Genomic DNA, 19,867 nt, shown 5'->3' with positions numbered 1-19,867 from the left:
GGCACATATGCATTATAATAATATGCATATGCATTATAAATTTCCCCCTTCTAATTCCTGCCCTATTCCTGGCAGAAGTGTGTAAATGGGTGTATGTCAATGCTGCATAGGGATTTAACCCCCCAGAAGGTCCAACCAAGCTGAGAAGCCAACAGACCCAGGTAAATAGGGAGGTTCCGGTCGTAGAGGCCCAGCAAGCCATTGACCAGACGCTCTCTGGTGAGGGAGCCACCCGGCCACAGGCTAGGGACTGCTAAGAAGGCCACCTTCTGGAAACCTACCACGGAACAACAAAATCAACATCTACATCGGCACCTTCAATGACAAGACAATATCCCAAGAAACGGATCAGGCTACCATCATCGCCCAAAAAATACATCATCCAATGCGACATCATGGGCCTGTATGATACGCAGCACCGCAAAACCATGCACATACGTTGGAAAGATGGGTCAACAGTGGCACTGGGAGTCGTCAAAGGGGACAGGGTGGATGGCGGCATCGGCTTCATCGTCTAAAGGCCCCAATCGAACAGGTCGCCATGACCAACCCACGAGTCTGCTCTGAACCCTGGCGCTGACCAACATCGCCCCCTGTGCAACATACATTCTGATGGGCGACATTAACACCCAGCTGGGATGGGGGCTTGACAAAGAGTAGTTTGTCGGCCCCTTCGGCAGCGGCAACCAGAACAGCCGAGGCGACTGGCTAACAACCAGTGTTCCCGCCCAATTGGGCAGTTTTGAATGTGATTGTGCGGGTAAAAATGGGTTTGGGCCGATGGACAAAATTTGGGCTAGTTGGGGTCAGTCTAATGGGTTAATATCAAACTCAAATGTGCATGTAGCCTACGCCATAAAATCAGTCATAATGACACACAGGCCCGGCGTAGAGTCAGTTGGCGTAGGTGTTGACGTCGCCAACGGGCACATACTTTTAGCCAATCAGCGATCAGCAGGGAGATGCACTCATTCATGTTTTTAGCGCTAAATTGTAGCTGGGATATTCAAGTGTTCGCTATGCCAAAGTGAGATGAACAGTAATGAGTGGGAGAAACTAGTGAACCAACTCTCAAAACGTGGACTACACCTGTGACTCAAAGATTCTTTAACCAACTCTAAGAGTTACATGAACAATAAAGGTGTATCAAAAATAAATTTCCTGTCAGTCATATGTAAACTACGGCACGCAAAGTTATTTATTTACTTTATCGTATCGTGAGATGGCGGACTCGGAGCACAAGAGAACAACACAGTCTGAAGTAACTGATCACTTATGATCTCGTTCGCCTCAATCTACTTAATCCTGGTGATGTCAGTGCCCTGAACGATCATATTATGGATTATTTCACATCCAAAGATGAAGGATCAGATGATGGAGAAGTTGGTTACTAAGATTACTGGTTACATGGTTACTAAGTAGATCGTTCTCTAGTATGTTTTTTGATGAACATCGAATGTAAAGAGGTTTATCTAAAAACAGATTAGCTTTTAACACTTGTCAATGGGCAGCAAGTGTGGACAGCAGCCATCTTGGAAAAAAGTCTCGACGAGTCGAGCCACGAACGCTGTGCTAAGTGAGCTGGTCGATAGGAATTAAGTTTGTGAAATCTAATTACATGGATATTTTTAATTTCATTTATTTATTTTCTCTGCTGCTTTCAGTGCTTTCTTCCGGAAACAACGGACCGTATGAGATTCCAAGTCACAGTTTATCACTTAGCACAGCGTTCGTGGCTCGACTCGTTAAGACTGTTTTCCAAGATGGCTGCTGTCTGTATACGAGTATGTACTGGCTTTATAAAGTATCTTCTTATTAAACTGTTTGTACACTTACAAAGTTCTCAATGCTTCGGTTTGCATGTAGGGACACGCATTGTGCTATTGTGTTAGTGTGAGGCTATTTTGAGTTATTTTAGTGGTATTAACTAGCAATTTAATTTGACTACTCTGTGCCCCATAGAAAAGCATTAAAAGCTCATCTGTTTTTAGAGATAAAACTCTTTACATTCGATTTTCATGAAAACGCCCAGAGAACGATCTACTCGGTAACCATGTGTTAAATACCCCTAGGTTCATTTTTCACCGGAGTTGTCCTTTAAAGAGATGTTCATGAGAGGGAGTGCATTAGCTGAATGAACGAGAAATCAATAAGTGGAGAAATCCCATTGCTAGACAAGACAGTGGCTGAGCAGAGCATGAGGATGAGGATGAGATAAGGAACAAGAGGACAGTAAGACTGAAAAATGAGTGCTAGAGAGACCAAAAGTGAAGTAGGAGAAACTGATTCCAAAATAACTATTAAGAGAGAATTGGTTTTCTAAATGACGTTTTTGTTACAATAATTAACAGAGAACATCTGTGGATTTATGCACCGATTTAGATGAGACTTTAGATTTTATTGATGAGAGTGTTATTTGTCTGGTTGTCAGTGTAACACTATCATGTGCTCTGGATTTGTGCATTAAGAAACCCATTGAAGTGAGCAATTACGCTGAGGATCACATCTGACACTGCTGACATCTGATCCATTCTGACCAGGATGGGAAACTACTTCATTCCCAAGGCTTAATGTGTTGCCATGTGACTTGACACTCCACTAGAAATACAACACAATAAAAACTAAACACAAACAATCCCATCCATTGAGTCTGAGATAAAATAGTGCAATTAAATATTCAATATGTGAATAATGCACAAATAATTTTGTGTGTGTGTGTGTGTGTGTGTGTGCTGTATGAGTGTCTGTAATGTTACAGGTTGCTAAAGGCATATTGTGTGTCTGAATGCTAGCCATGTTACATAAGCACTGACGCATACTAGAGCAATGAGACAGAGATGGGTTTAGTTCATGTCCACGGGGCCAAAAGTCATTGCTGAAAAAATTAACATATGGAAAAACATAATGGCTTACTACACCCCAAATGAGAACACTGATAAAACATGCTACATACTATGGTATATATACTATATACCACACCTATACAAACTACTAATACCAGTCACTTTACAGAATCAGTAGAACCGAATCTGATCTATAACTAAGTGCAGTCACTGTATTCAAGCCATCTGCTGTTTGCGCTAAATCATGTAAAAGTAAGTATAATAATTACTTTTAAATTATGCTCTATTTGTGTACTTCTGCAATTCTGAACCTTTACTTGAATATTTGATACTTTGTTAGATAAATAATACACTTTTAAACAAATTTTTATATTTATTCTATAGCTTCAAGGTTTTTTTACTGCTTGTATTTTTATTTAATAGCTGAATATTAACTTAAAAAGAAATTAGCAAAATTTGATTTAAGAATTATTACAGCAAGACTCTCAAAATTCTTGAATTACACATCACTGCTTTTTATTTAATTTTATAATATCTGTAAAAATAGGATTTCAGTCTTTTTTGTATTCAACCAAACTATATATTATACACTGCATTGTTTACTATACACCACATAAGAGGGCTGCAACTACTAATCAATAATAATTTATAATCAAAAAAAAAAAATTACAACAGATTTGATTATCTATTGTAAGGTGTTTTGAAAATGTCCGCCAGTTTGCACATTGTTTGAAAGACAACATTGAGCAAAATAATCATTGCAGCCCAGTATACTAAATTGTATTTTGTTTATTTACTATACAGTACATAATATATTATTTATGCAGTAGAAGTACTGTAAACTGCATACTATAACCTATGAAATAGCATTTTTTACAAGGTGATTCAGAGGGTCTATTGTCTTTTGGGACATATGGATTGACGTGTGTGCATGTGCATGCATCTAATGTATCCCAGCCCTAAGAGATGGGGATTTTTTTGAATCCACCCATAAATCTAGAGCACTGAAATGCACAGAGTAAGAGAGAGAGATAGAAAAGCAGAAAGTCTTTGTTCAGAGGCAGAGTTTTCAGGGGATAATTAGTAAGAGGACTGGGGCTAAAGAATGAAACTCTAAAGCTCCAAGCAGAGATTATCTAAACCAGAGCTGAACTTTTCCTGACTCTTCTAATCACTCCTCAAAGACGGCTAGTCACATAGCATATCTCTCACACTGCAGTAGCCAGCTAACCCACCCAGCCCCAGTCACTTCAGACTTCAGTCCAGTCTTGTGCAGGCTCTAGATTAGCTCTGAGCAGAAGCCATTTGGATGACCTTCAGCCACCAGTAATTTCATCATCCCCAGCACCAGCACACTGATCCTCAGCCATTAGCCTAAGCTAATAACTTATTTTCATCTCACTAAAACATAAGTAGATGGTTGGTGAAGTGCTGATTTCATTTCCCTCCTCCAGTACAGAAAACTGTTATAATTGGCTGTCTCTTCCATTATCCACTATGTGTGTGGTTGCTAGCAAAGTATAATTTGTTAATTTATGTAAATGTGTAGGCCTCTTTATCTCTTTTATTGGACGTAAGTGTATAGAGAGGACAGGAAATGTGACTACATTCTTTCATCAGCCATGTGTCAGCAATCTCAGAATGTTGACTAAGCAATCAGCTTTAAGCTTGCAGCTGTACTTAAAAGGTCAAATTAAAATAAAACAGTAAAATAAAAACCCTTGAAAATGCAATCTTACTTTATGTTCAAAAGCAATCCATTGGTAAACTATTGTAGAACAACAAAATAATTTCACAAATAAAGTTAACATTTATAACTCTGTAAATTCAGGGCATCAGAACTTCTAGCATCTTTAAATCGTTTGGCTAAATTAAAAGCACAAATTAGAAAAGTTGCTATAGTTTTAGCAAAATAAATGACCATAAATGTGCTAGTGATAATATTGATTGATTATTTAGTATTTTCTTGTTTAATCGTAGCATGCTAAATTCTTATTTCAGTTTTTAAACAGTCAACATAGTGTTGACTTTTAAAGAGAAACATTTACTTGTGTTATTTATTGTGTAGACACAACACAATGCTACAAGAATTTGCTCAAATCACTTACAACTAAAGGTGAATAAAAAGTTCAACAGGAAAGAGATCCAACCGGTTTGTTTATATGAAAGGTTCTGTTTCAGTGTCTCTGGTTTTAAAGCATACATATGTGCCAGTGTTGTAATACACTCAACCTGTCCCTGGAGTCATTGACACAAAACACAAGCACAAGCCAAAACACAAGCCCTCTCTAAACGATATACCTAACATCTTCAAAATCCAGCCTGTTCATGCACTCTGCAACTTAGAACCTCAGAAACACGAGACACTGCAACATTACACACCTCAGAAATGGAAAGTATTATTTAAATAAATCGACACACTCCAGACAGATACCACCAATACATCTTCATAGCATCGTGAATTAGATGATTCATCTCTGTTGACCTCAAAAATTGGTTTCATGATTAGTGTTCATGGCTGGGCTGTCTGGACAAGAATATCCCGGAACCCAAAGACTCACTAACTTAACTATTAAAGTCTTCAGTAGTCAATAAGGCCTACCGATATAATAAGGAAAGCATGCAATACCTTTGTTTCTGCCTACATAGAAGAATGTTTGAAGAGTTTCCACAGAGACAGACAGGAAGGGAGATGTCAACAAGGACAGTGGGAAAGAGAGAGACAGGGATAGTAAATTGTAGGATGAGAGTTGTGCACACATACATATTAATTTCAGATTCACATGCACTTTAGAATAATGTGAGCATGCACACTGTAGTGGCATGATTGATTTGCATTATAATTCCCTGTACTAAAGAATGCATATGGATATAATTGTTACCCCATCCATTTCACCTGAACTGAGGTGGAAAAAAACGTGTTAGTATTTCTCAAACTAACAGATGCTCAGGGACACAGTTTGGCACTATTTTGTATTTCTGGTCTGAAAGACAGGCATATGCTGATTCATATATTCAGCAGTATCTTTCTCCATAAGGACTAACCTATTCTATGTCCGGTTCAAAAGCTTTCATGTCAGGACACGAGTGCTTGAATGAAGGACTTGTAATGGATTCATCTGTGGCTGTCCATCTCCACTGAGAACACACCATAGGCATGATGCACCCAAGAGAATTGTACATTTCTGTGCCAAGTGACCTTAATTAGTAGGTGAATGGCTGCTTTTTTAAAAGAGAGAATATATATATATATATATATATATATATATATATATATATATATATATATATATATATATATATATATATATATATATATATTTTTTTTTTTTTTTTTTTTTTTTGGGGTTACATAATTTGTCTATTATAGCAGCAAGTATTTTAATTAATGAACACATTTAATAACCTAAAACATGATATTTAGCTGTGTCCCAAATTTTGCCTGCAACCCAGTTACCGCATTATTCTCCTTTTGGACATAGTTTAAAATAATGACAGCCAAGAAGTAACATCATTTGGACCATATGGACAGCATGGCAGGAAGACAAGTAAATAATCTTATTCCATAAATCTCATTGTGGCGAGGTGGACCAGCGAGAAACATGGGAGGAGCAAGCGAGACCAATACCAAGATCTGATCGTGTGATCAAAAAAGGACAAACCAAGTTGTTAGGTTACATTTTAATTATTTTTTTAACCCAATGGTTGGGTTTGTCCCCATTTGATCAAAATTGGGTTGAAACAACTTTTGAAAAAGTGTAAACTTTTGTAAGAAAACAGATGAAAAAATGTTTCTAATAGGTTTATTAACAACTATAAACCAACAGTTAGACAGAAACTTGAAAACTCATACTGAGTGACTTAATTTAGTTTAAATTTGCTGAATTCTCACTTAGATCCATTCTGACATAGATGTAAGTGTTTTATTTCAATTCAATATAACAAAATCACAAATCAGATTTTTTAAATTGTATTTGAACATTAATTTCAGTAACAGGACTGCAAAATGGTACATAATACTATTAATTTATGTTAAATAATATTATTAAACCTGTAATATATTATTTGATATTACATATATTGTATACTGTTTATACAAACTATAATATTTAGTTCACATGTTGACAACCAACATGTTATGAACTTTTTAACACTATCTTACACTACTATAAAAGTTTGTGTCAAAACCATCTTGGCAGATCATTCCCATACCACACATTTAGAAAGAAAAATCTATTAATATGTCCTTTTGCTTCCTTTCAGCACAGTTCATTCAGAGAAGAGCTGTTCCACTTAGCTCAGGAATATATTATTTATAGCTGCATAGTAATTCTGCCAGTCTATGAATGATATCTAAGTAACATGCAGGAATGATCAGTGACTGTAAATGATGTGTCAGTTGGCAAAGCAGTAGTCTAACGTGTGAGAGATAATGTAACTTGCTATGACATTACAGGGGGAGTCAAACCTGAGAAAACCTCACCCCTAACCTGTCAGTTCACCTCAGTATCGCAGAGTGAAATTACATAATTCGGCAAGAGGACAATAATCATGCCGTGTCACAAGGGCAGAGCCAATCATAAAGCAGGATGCACTGCAGGGAGCTGCATGCACATGCAAGAGAAGTCGCATCAACAATGTAAACACATTGGAAAATGTGCAATGAGAGAATTGAAACAGAGCATACCTTGTGGAGACTTCACCATATGCGCGAACCCTTGGGGAAGAAAATGAGTGACAGACAGAGAAAGAGAGAGAACTTGAGAACACCAATACCAATACTGTTCAGGTATTGAAATCACTCATAGTTTGCTGACAGACAAACCATGGCTATCACACTAAAGCTGAAGCTTTCTGCAATAAAAAAAAAAAGCTTCATTAAGAAAAGAAACTGACAATTACATTTCTAACTCCCTAATCCAGAACAAATGTGCTAACATTAAATATTATAACATATAATAATTAGAGCTGTCAATTAATTTAGTACAACTATGTATCTATTTAAGTATATGTGTATGTATTATTGCTGTCAACTCGATTAATTGTGATTAATCACATTCAAAACAAAAGTTTGTGTTTACATAATATATGTGTGTGTACTGTGTATAATTATTATGTGTATATATAAATACACACCCATTCATGTATATATTTTATAATATTTACTGTATAAACAGTATATACATTTTTATAATTTATATTATATATCAATATTTTATGTAAATATGTAAAAAAAAAAAAAAAAAACATTCTTAAAACGCGCACCTAAATATGCTGATTGGTGTGCTCGTAACATTTCTTATTATCATTATTGAAAATATCTGCTTCATAATAATGTGGAAACTGTGAATTTTTATTTCAGGATTTTTTGTAACAATTTCAATGGCTTTACTAAAAGCTTTACATTTTATCCATTTAGTGCATCATTGCTGAATAAACGTATTCAAAAAATCTTACTAACCCAAAACTTTTGATTTGTAGTGTATGCATTTTTTTTTTCTCTTTTGTTTGGATGAATTAATCAACATAATGTAATTATTTAGGTTATTTTTATATAATTGACAGCCCTAATAGTAATAAGTTAATGTAATATAAGCAGATGTGTGTGTAATTAGACTCTTTCACACATACAGCCTTTGCCAGAAATATAAATGTGTAAATAGGCATTAATATTCAAGAATTTTGCCAGCATTGAGGGTTTCCGAATTTTCAATCACACATTTCTGAAGGAGCTAACCCAATAACTTACATTCCGCTACAAATAAATAGTGCTTTCCCATTTTTCTAATAGAAGTAGGGGTGTTGATGATTATTAATAGACGACTGATTAATTGTTTTAAATACTCTTATGGATTCTGAGCATGCATATCTTTTGCTGCATGTCATCACCTCATCAACACAGAGCCTTGGCTTGTAAAAATGAAATAATCTCAACTTAATGAATCGTGGGAGTTATTGTGGGAGTATTTCACTACAAACAAGATTTATATGTTCACTGCCAGCACTCTGATGGTGTGCTGAAGTACAACACAACAAACACTATACTATACTATAATATAATATAAAACACTATAATAATCTGTCAAATCTGTCAGGAGAATTGCAAGTTGGAAAGAAATGACCAGTGAAATGGTATATTAAACACTATACATACAATCAAGTTTAAAATCTGTGTAATTTGAAGTTCATAGCCAAAAGTAATGTCCATAATAATGTATTTAGCTGTAACTTGTTTTGTATAAAAAAATATTATTAATGGTAATACATTTAACATATTTATTAAATTATTGTATTGAAAAATCACAAAAATTATTAATAGAGGCAAACATTTAAATGAAAGTGATAGTTCACCCAAAAATGAAAATTATCCCATAATAATTACTCACCCTCAAGCCATGATGTATATAACATACTTCTTTCAGCCAAACACAATTGGAGTAATATTTTTACAAAAAAATATCCTGGCTTTTCCCAGCTTTATTATGGGAGTAAATGGTACTTTAGATTTTGAAGCCCAAAAATATGCATCCATTCATCATAAAAGTAATCCATAGTAAGAAAAAGTAGGAAAAAATCTAAAGCAAGACAAAATATTCATATTATGAACTTCCGATAAAGGCCATACACCATTTGAGAGTGACCTCTAAACCCGACATAGGATTTTAGGCTTAAGTGAGTGTAGACACCTCTTCCGCCGGAACTAGACTTGTGTACGGCTGTTTTCAGAAGCCAGTGATTATGGTTTAGTTATAAATATGGATATTTTTCTTACAAAAATGCATCGCTTCACTTCAGAAGGCCTTTATTAACCCCCTGGAGACGTGTGAATTACTTTTATGATGGATATGGGCTTCAATCTAGGGTACCATTCTCTCCCATTATAAAGCTTCAAATGGCCAGTATATTTTTTAATAACTCCAATTGTGTTTGGCTGAAAGAAAGTCATACACCTAGGACGGCTTAAGGGTGAATCAATTATGGGGTAATTTTTGGGTGAACTAACCCTAGCACTGTACGTTAGGATATGCGGGCTATGTAGGTATTTGGAGTCCTGTTTTATGTGGTTTTATGGCTTTATGTGTGAAAGTGAGTATTATATAAGTATTTTTAAGTATCTTTCTCTAAATTTTACCTTGAGTTTATACAGTATGTAATGAGTTTTTACATCCTAAGACTCACTTACCAGGAGTTTTGTTGACAGCTTTTGAGAAGATGGCAAAAAGGGGAAGGAAGACAGAGAAAGTTCAACTGTTAGACACACTTTTGACTTTGCATGAAGGCTGTCATGCAAAACTTTCATTTTCAGCTATAAACAGACTGGTTTGTCATGCAAGGGATCAGGAATGTCCCTGTGCATGCCTATTACAAACAAAATCCTGTGGAAGAAAAAGTCCATAATATCTGTTCCATTTTCTGATAGAAACAGATTGACATTATTATATCAAATCACTCCATCACATTGAGAATGTTGCTGCAGCGATATTGTATATAGTGTCCAGAATGCCACAGCGTTCCTCACATACTCTGGATAAGGCCATAAATCCAAGCAGGTTACTAAACCAGCTGTCCGACGTGGACCATGTGGATTTACGAGGTTGTGAGTTTTGTGGATTTCTGGACAAGTTGTGGACACAAAGAATTACACTCACTGAAGACTCATGTGTGTATAACTATCCAAGAAAATCATCTGAAGTTTTTTTTTTATGGGTCTGAATAAATCGGTTTAAATGAATGCACACTGATTGCAAGAGAAAAACATCGCAGTTCAACCAAATAATCACATACTATAAAACCTTAAAGCAGACAATTGCCAGTGTAAAGCTTGAACAAATCAACAGTATTAAATTAAATCTGACAAAAAAACAAAACAAAAATCAAAGAAATATCTTCAATCTCAAGGCTAAATCATATTTTAAAAAATGTTTATGAATTTTTCACTGTATTTCCTGACAATAACCTCAACAACCTATCAATTTACATTGTATTGAATTCAACAGATGATTTTATCCAAAGCACTTGCGCTGTATTCAAGACATTATTATTATTATTTTTTATAGTTATGAGGTGTTATTAACAAAGTCAAGCATGTTCAGAGAATGTTCAAATGAGCAAACCCGTGAACTGGTAACATTCCCTGGGAATTAAATCCATGACCTTGGTGTTGCAATCAGAATTTGCTACCAGCTAAGCTAAATGTTGCATATATACGCAAGTTAGCACAAATATTTGAACATGCCTGTCCCTGCTTTATCAGAGGTAATTCGTAAGAAAAGCAATTGATCGATCATTGTTGAGCATGTCACACTAAGCAATTCATTGACTAAGCAATCAATGAATGATCATTTTCACAAATGAGAAAATAAATCTTATAATTATAATTCCAAAAATGTGCTATTTCAGAAGGCAACAGCGTGGCAATTTTTTATTATTTTTTTTACTATGCGCACCCTAGTTAACATTCCCATAAGCCTCCTTACTTTCTGGCTACACAAATATTGTATGGATCTTCCGAAGGCCATGGAAAGTCAGACATCTATTAGCTTGAGTTAGTTTTCCTGAGCTTTTTGTCTCTTTCCTGTCGTCCTTTCAGGGATGGAACCAGAGGATGATCAGTTTATTTATTCAATAATAGCTGGTCTATCTGGCTTATTACATTTACAACAGGCTTTTAGGGCACACTTGTCAAGCTTTTAGGATTCGCTGGGTTTCTTGGCTTACAGCACTTTGGGTAAATTTAATCGACAGAGACAGTCTGATGTTTCATGTCTAAGTTTAATTGCAAAGTTGAATCGACCAGCATATGCTGTGTTAAGGATGCTGGGTGCTTGTGTCCCCACCAGACTTCTTAACTAGCTTATCTTTCTTCTTTTCAGTACTGTAGTACTCAGGGATTGACATTAACTTGCTCACCAGCCACTGTGGCTAGACTATGGTGTTTGCTGTTGGCTATATGTAAATGACCACTGTACACACTCAAATAAAGTTTACATGAAATGTTGAAATGTATGACAGATAATTAAATATGCCTATTTAGCTCTGATATGGTTATGTGGTAGAGCTCCTTAATCTGAAACTAAATATGATTTTTTTTGTGTGGTGGGGGTGGGGGTGGGGGTGTAAAAAGTTAATTAATGTAAAATTAATCTCAAGCAATATTCTCATCAGTGTTCTATGAGGTATGACATGTTTAAAAAACATATCCATATTTTTTTTAAGTGATTTGACAGTTTATTTGTTCAAATATCACAGATATTAAAGTTGTGCATCATACCTGACACCTAGATGAACACTTTAAAGTTGGTTGAATCAGGAATATTATTTATAGCTGAATAGTAATTCTGCCAGTCTAAGAATGACATCGAAGTAATATGCAGGGCAGATCAGTGATTGTACATTATGTTTCAGTTGGCATAGCAATGTAAGTCATTCTCTTTAAAAGCTATTGAAGTTACAAACACGTATACCAATTTATACGAGACGTCTAAATTTTTGAATATTGAACACCCAACATCAAGCCAGCTTAAAGGGTAAGTTCACCCAAAAATGAAATTGATGTCATTAATGACTCACCCTAATGTCGTTCCACACTCGTAAGACCTCTGTTCATCTTCAGAACACAGTTTAAAGGGGGGTGAAACACTCAGTTTCAGGCAATCTCATTTCAATCTTGAGTACCTATAGAGTAGTATTGCATCCTTCATATCTCCGAAAAGTGCACCTTGAAGGTGGAGATCCACTTGTCCGTGCAACATTTGAGCATGTGCGCATGTTACGCCTCTCTTCATCAAACTGCACTGGTTGCCAATGGCTGCTCGCATCAAATTCAAGGCACTAGTTATCGCCTACAAAACAACCTCTGGCTCGGCACCAATATACCTAAATTCACTTGCTCAGACTTACACACCCTCCAGAAGCTTGCGTTCTGCGAACGAGCGGCGCCTCGTGGTTCCATCCCAAAGAGGCATGAAATCGCTCTCACGGACATTTTCCTGGACCGTTCCTACCTGGTGGAATGACCTGCCGATCTCAATTCGTGCTGCCGAGTCTGTAGCCATTCTTAAAAAACATCTTAAGACACATCTTTTCCATTTGCACTTGACCAATACAGAATAGCACTTACTGATCACCACAGCAACGACCAAAAGCGTACACTCCGGGATCATATCTACGTCTCTCATCCGGATTTGCGCCTTCAGGCGGGTATGTTACATAGTAATCATAACTATCAGAATCCAGTGTTCTGTATATTGCGTACGTGAGTTTTTGTTGTAGATGGCTATTGCTGCGCGTTTAGCTAGAATACAAAACCAACCCATTGGGCCACTGAATCTGCATTAACGACAACAGCTGGGGCAACAGCCTTAGTCCTAATGGGTTGTAGCTATCTTAGCTATCAAAATCCAGTGTTCGGCACTGTGCGGACGTGAGTTTTTGTTGTAGATGTCTGTCTTTTAAAAAAAAAAAAAAAAAAAAAAAAAAAAATTGTGTATTGTGCTAATTAATTGAGATTTCTTACAGCTCTTACAGGTTTTTGGCCTTGTCTGTTCCGTTGCTTCTATTACTCTCCCCTTTTTTGTAAGTCGCTTTGGATAAAAGCGTCTGCTAAATGATTAAATGTAAAATGTAAATGTAACATTTCTGTCACGCCCCGCTCCACTTTATTCCTATGGGTGACATTAAGCGACTTTAACGCGCCCGCATAGCATTCCGGGAAGGCAGCGCTGCATTTGAACCGATATTAACCCAGAAATGACAGGAAGCATCACAACATCACGCTTCAGACATGTCGCAAAAGTGGATCTCCGTGGTGAGAGCAGTGTTTATGGGCGTGCATTTGCTCTCTCGCTCTGGTCACGCACACGTGCACCCTTCCGGAAGAAAAGCCTGTACGGCGCATACAAGGACATTACGCTCTGTTGACTTCAAGCGGACCCATACTCGAAAAAAACTCTCCGAAACTTGTGCGAAACCGGAAGGAGTATATTTGACACAGAAATACTCCATCAAACGTCCAACTTAGTTTCAAAAACCCCTCCAAGATATTTTAGTCCCAGAGCATATGCAGTCTATGCACACTGTACTGTCCATGTCCAAAAAGCTAATAAAAACATCATCAAAGTAGTCCATATGTGACATCAGTTGGTTGATTAGAATCTCTCAAAGCATCGAAAATACATTTTGGTCCAAAAATATCAAAAACTACAAATTTTATTCAGCATCAGTCTTCTCAGTGAATCGATCAATTATTCGGATCGCCAATTTCAGATTTCAGCAGTTTGGCAGTTTGACACGTGATCCAAACTGCTGAAATCACTTGACATTGGCGATCCGAATCATTGATCGATTCACTGATTCATGGCCATTTGAATCTTTATTTGAGGTTTGAAAACAAACGTGGAAGAGAAGACTGATGTTGAATAAAATCCTAGTTTTTGTTGTTTTTGGACCAAAATGTATTTTTGATGCTTCAAGTGATTCTAATCAACCAACTGATGTCACATATGGACTACTTTGATGATGTTTTTATTAGCTTTCTGGACATGGAAAGTACAGTGTGCATAGACTGCATATATGCTCTGGAACTAAAATATAAAACATCTTAAACTGAAGATGAACGGTTATGAAAAGACATTAGGGTGAGTCATTAATGACATAAATTTTATTTTTGGGTGAACTAACCCTTTAATACCAGTCACATCCAATGTACTATGATTCTGCTGTGATCTTTGTTTGAAAGTTTTACTGCTAAAATAAGTAAATCACTGTATGATGAATGAATCCTGTACACTGCACGTATAAATCTCTTTTTTGTTGATGATGATGAGATTGAATGCCTCTGATTATTAGACATTAAATTCATAAGCTCAACAGAATTGTGTGTGATTGGTTATAATGCACAACGCGATTATAACAGATGCCTTTTGAGAAGACTACAATACAATTCAACCCGCCAAAGTGTCTAATGGGAGTGACTGTGTTACACGCCACAGCTGAAATTCACCCGCAAATGGCGGTTTGCCAGGTGTTAATGTCATGCCCTGGTAGTACTTAAATCTGAGTACAGGACAATATTTTCATTTTAATGAACTCAGACTCCACAACAGAAATACTTTTGTGGTCTGTGCCGACTCATGCATATGATCTGCTCTGTGCTGTCGTGTCTCTGGACTAGAGTACACCACGTGTGAACTGAGGAGGTTTGTGTGACACTGACACAAAACCAGGCTTAATTCATCCTAGAGGAAAGCATAATTACACTGTCTGAATCCTTTAGCCCTGTCTTGACTAGACCAACTCAACTCTATTCTGGTATCCATCTTGACTTGGACTCAGCCTATTCAGGTTCAGTCTTATACACTGGTCTCAACTATACAACACTGCATCCTTTATCAACAAAATGGCTGCCTCTTAGAACAATACCCCTGCCTCCTCTGTTAAATAAAAACACAGAAGAGTGTAGAATCGGATTTCCAGACAGTGTCACTTTGGCTGGTTACTTGAAGCGAGAAAGAAAGAGGGTTTATCGCCTTCACGTGACCATATCCCTCTTGATGACATGCTGCTCGGCTTTAATCCTTTGCTCTATTTTTCATCCCCAAACATTTCATCCCAACATTTGCCTGCATTGGGTCAAGAGACAAAAATGCCCTGTGTGCCTGAATCAGGATGCTAGTCCCTTTTCACTTTTTTTATTGACCTACTTTTGTAGTAAGATTATAGTAACTGTCATATTTCCATGTATATGTATTAATCCTCACAGCTAAGCCCACAGCGATTGTTTTGACTTTTTTTTTTTTTGCATGCTGTTCAGCTTTAATTGCTTCTTATCTTGTAAAAGGCTAGGTTCAAAATGTGTAGCTCATAAGTGAAGAAAATAAGGTGCAGCTAATCACAGGAAATGTTTTTTTTTTCTTTGAGTCTCTTAATAATTAAAGGATCATTACTGAGTGACTATACTTCTTTATAATGCAGTGTCTTACAAATAAACTAACAGAGATTAAACAGATGGGAAGCTAATGGAAGCCTCTAAAATGCGACAAGCACAGAAACATCACAGGATTTAATATTTAGTAGCAGTAAAGTGTGTTATGTGGTCTCTGTGATGTCAATAACTAAATGATGTGGCACAGTTTTCAAATGATACCCTCTGATCCACATCGTCAGGACAGACTGAACATGTGTTTTACAGCTAAACGCATATTGTTTTAATCTGCCTGCAGTTTAAGACAGATTTCTACATGATAATATTGGTGGTTGGGCTCCTGCTGCGGTGGTGTGGCCTGTCTAGCCCTTTCATACACACTGAGGTATGCAGTCTGCTTTCCTCTGCCATCTGCATGCTCTGAGGGTCTTTGCTAGCCTGTTACCATATCTGTTTACATGTAAAACAAGTGCAGGTTGAACAGATTGCCTATATAAGGGCAAACATTAAACAATTTCTGAGCTCACATCTGTTACTTTGGTACATTCTGAATTTGACTGTTAAATTGCACCAACACTAAATTATTCACTACACTATAGGCAGTCCAGTTTAAACTATATTACTGCATCTTGATTATCTATATTAAGTTTTAGTACAAACATGCAATTTGATGTTTCTTCAGCTAAAGGCAGTTATTCTGTAATATATCTTAATCAGTATCTTGTCTCCTCAACAAGTGCACTTCATCAAGGGCAAAGTTCTGTTGGAATTTTCTGAAAAGGATACGTATTGATACATATTCACGTTTATGCTTACTTGAGTCTTCATTTAAAATATAGTTTCAAACTCTTTTTATATTAATAAGGTCAGGCACTGGAACCTAAAACAATAATACATAAAAGGAATTTGAAAAGTAGCTAAACTAAATGATGAAGGCATGGTAAATGTATATAATATTATCATATATAAAATTTCATATACTATAATAAAAGCATTAATGTGTAATTTTTGAGAACAGAATGAGTATAGTCTGCTATATTCATGACAATTTAGCACTTAGAAACAGCTTGCAAACTACTTAACTAAGGAATTGTGAAGTACACATTACATTTAGCAGCTATTGGCTATATTTGCACAATTATGTGATTTGCATTATTTCTGTGAATTGAGTGCTAAAAAAACAACAATAGCATGCTAAAATAAGTGATACACTATAAATGTATTCTTAGTGAATTCCCCCAAATAAACATAGCCAAGCTGTGAGGTGCTGAGAGCATGTCAGTCTAAGTTTAAGCCCATCATTTACCCCCATCGCCCACCAGTGAATTAGCCATTTCTCTTTTGTTCCACCCCTAATTACAGAACGCTCCCACAGCTCAGCAGTGCAATCCGTTATCAGACACATTCATTAATCTGTGGACATGACTGGGGCCTGATGAAGCCAAGACAGGCCGTGACGGCCCTGACAGCCACGCCTGCGGTCAAAGCATAGGACGGGCCGAGCAAAACCTTTGCTCCGGGATTAGAGGTCCACTAGCTCTACATTTATCAGATCAGTTTTCCCTTGAGCAGCTGCTGACTGGCTTCTCATTAAGGGCACTTTTTTAGGCCTGCTAGTCACCAGAAGGCCAGAGATGTAGAAACATCCTTCACTGGCCCTCCAGCCCTGAGCGCCCCTACTGATCCAAAGGTGATCTGATCATACAGCTTAATCTCCTGTCGCTGCTACTGAGGACTATCTCTTTATCTTTATAAAGGAGCACTGAGGCACAGGGCTGGTGTGATCAGTCTAAAAAGCTTGAGTTTGAAGTCAGGCTACTGATTCCCTGCCTAGAGATGCCTTTATATTCATGCCCTGAACAAATTGAGATGCTTGTGGAATTATAGACTATACACAGGGCACAACACGAAAAGAGTAATCTCTCATAACCACAGAACCAAAGTCTCTTGGCAATTCAGTGTGCATTTAGAAAGGATAATCAGTTTTGAGACTTATATTTTAATACCTGCTGGTGAGTCTTCAGTGAGAGTAATTCTAAATAGGTCTCAACACTAAAGTGCAGTTGAAAAAAGAAACTGACTACAATCAAGAAATTTGTTTTTTTTAAGACAATAGAAATCCTAATCTCAGTTCAAAAGGTTCAACTCTTGAAATTGTGGTGTACCTTCCATTGTCTGTAACATGTGCAGGATCTGGATATTTAATGGGAAAAATTATAATTTTATCTATAACAATGACTAAATGAAACAATAAAAACCAAATATGGATATCTCTGTAAAGGGTGAACACAATATATGTAACATCACTGCTGAAAAACTCAATCATTCGATCAAATTCCTTAAATGATACAATGAGCAAAATAATTACATAAAATCAAAACATTATTATTAGTATTAAATGTATTAAAAACTAATACTTGCATTACTGAACCCAAAGACTATCTGGAGACTTAAGCCACACTTTAAAAGGTAGCCTGTACATTTAATTGCCTTAGAACAATTGACTCCTTCTACTAACTTCACTTTTCAAAGTATTTTTGAAAACGCAAACTATTAAAAGGTGTCCAAGTAACATTGTTATTTATTTTATTTATTTTATTTTTTGTAAAAATAAAAAAATAAAAAATTATATATATATATATATATATATATATATATATATATATATATATATATATATATATATATATATATATATATATATATATATATTATATATATATATAATTTTTAAGTATGACACAAGTGTCTAAATACTCTTTGAGTCCATTGTACATCATGATTATCTGAAATTGTTATACTTAGCATGCTTTTGTGCAATCATTAAATTTTTAATAATAGTTTTACAAATGAATGAGAGAAATTATGCAAAAATGTGTTTGAGGTGGGTACATGAAATTAAATATGTTAAACAGGATTTCAAACAGGCAGTGTTACAGTCAACATGACGGCATTCAAGACCCATTTTACTTTCATAATGCAATGTATTTCCAATGTAGCCAGATGTCTGACCAAAAAAAAAAAAAGTATATATATATATATATATATATATATATATATATATATATATATATATATATATATATATATATATATATATATATATATATACAGGTCCTTCTAAAAAAATTAGCATATGTGATAAAAGTTCATTATTTTCCATAATGTAATGATAAAATTTTTACTTTCATATATTTTAGATTCATTGCACACCGACTGAAATATCTCAGGTCTTTTATTGTTTTAATACTGATTATTTTGGCATACCGCTCATGAAAACCCAAAAAATCAACAACAAAAAAATTGCATATCCTGAAAAGGTTCTCTAAACAAGCTATTAACCTAATCATCTGAATCAACTAATTAACTCTAAACACCTGAAAAAGATTCCTGAGGTGACCGGACCCTGAGGGAGATTGTGGAGATTGTGGGCGTGTGCAGGAAATGGGCTACAGGTGCCGCATTCCCCAGGTCAAGCCACTTTTGGGCTACAGAGAAGCAGCACTGGACTGTTGCTCAGTGGTCCAAAGTACTTTTTTCGGATGAAAGCAAATTTTGCATGTCATTCGGAAATCAAGGTGCCAGAGTCTGGAGGAAGACTGGGGAGAAGGAAATGCCAAAATGCCTGAAGTCCAGTGTCAAGTACCCACAGTCAGTGATGGTCTGGGGTGCCATATCAGCTGCTGGTGTTGGACCACTGTGTTTTATCAAGGGCAGGGTCAATGCAGCTAGCTATCAGGAGATTTTGGAGCACTTCATGCTTCCATCTGCTGAAAAGCTTTATGGAGATGAAGATTTCGTTTTTCAGCATGACCTGGCACCTGCTCACAGTGCCAAAACCACTGGTAAATGGTTTACTGACCATGGTATTACTGTGCTCAATTGGCCTTTTAACTCACCTGACCTGAACCCTATAGACAATCTGTGGGATATTGTGAAAAGAAAGTTGAGAGACGCAAGACCCAACACTCTGGATGAGCTTAAGGCTGCTATCGAAGCATCCTGGGCCTCCATAACACCTCAGCAGTGCCACAGGCTGATTGCCTCCATGCCACGCCGCATTGAAGCAGTCATTTCTGCAAAAGGATTCCCAACCAAGTAT

At 36.4% G+C, this 19,867-nt stretch overlaps 1 protein-coding gene across 15 annotated transcripts in view; it reads right to left on the bottom strand.

Moving 5' to 3' along the window:
* The window catches only part of nrxn3b (neurexin 3b), a 442,510-nt gene that overhangs the window by 418,307 nt on the left and 4,336 nt on the right, over positions 1 to 19,867 (bottom strand). For 8 of the 15 annotated variants that reach the window (XM_067417365.1, XM_067417366.1, XM_067417360.1 and 5 more), the window contains exons 3-5: positions 10,027 to 10,044; positions 7,531 to 7,560; positions 5,473 to 5,484 (exon numbers count right to left, since the gene is read on the bottom strand). In XM_067417365.1, coding sequence (XP_067273466.1) covers positions 5,473 to 5,484; positions 7,531 to 7,560; positions 10,027 to 10,044 — 60 coding nt within the window. The remainder of the gene's footprint in view (positions 1 to 5,472; positions 5,485 to 7,530; positions 7,561 to 10,026; positions 10,045 to 19,867) is intronic. The other 7 variants (XM_067417364.1, XM_067417363.1, XM_067417357.1 and 4 more) reach the window with 1 other exon arrangement.

Source organism: Pseudorasbora parva, chromosome 15 (assembly GCF_024679245.1).
Source record: "Pseudorasbora parva isolate DD20220531a chromosome 15, ASM2467924v1, whole genome shotgun sequence".
Lineage (NCBI taxonomy): Eukaryota > Metazoa > Chordata > Actinopteri > Cypriniformes > Gobionidae > Pseudorasbora > Pseudorasbora parva.
This window is presented reverse-complemented; position numbering and strand designations above follow the sequence as displayed.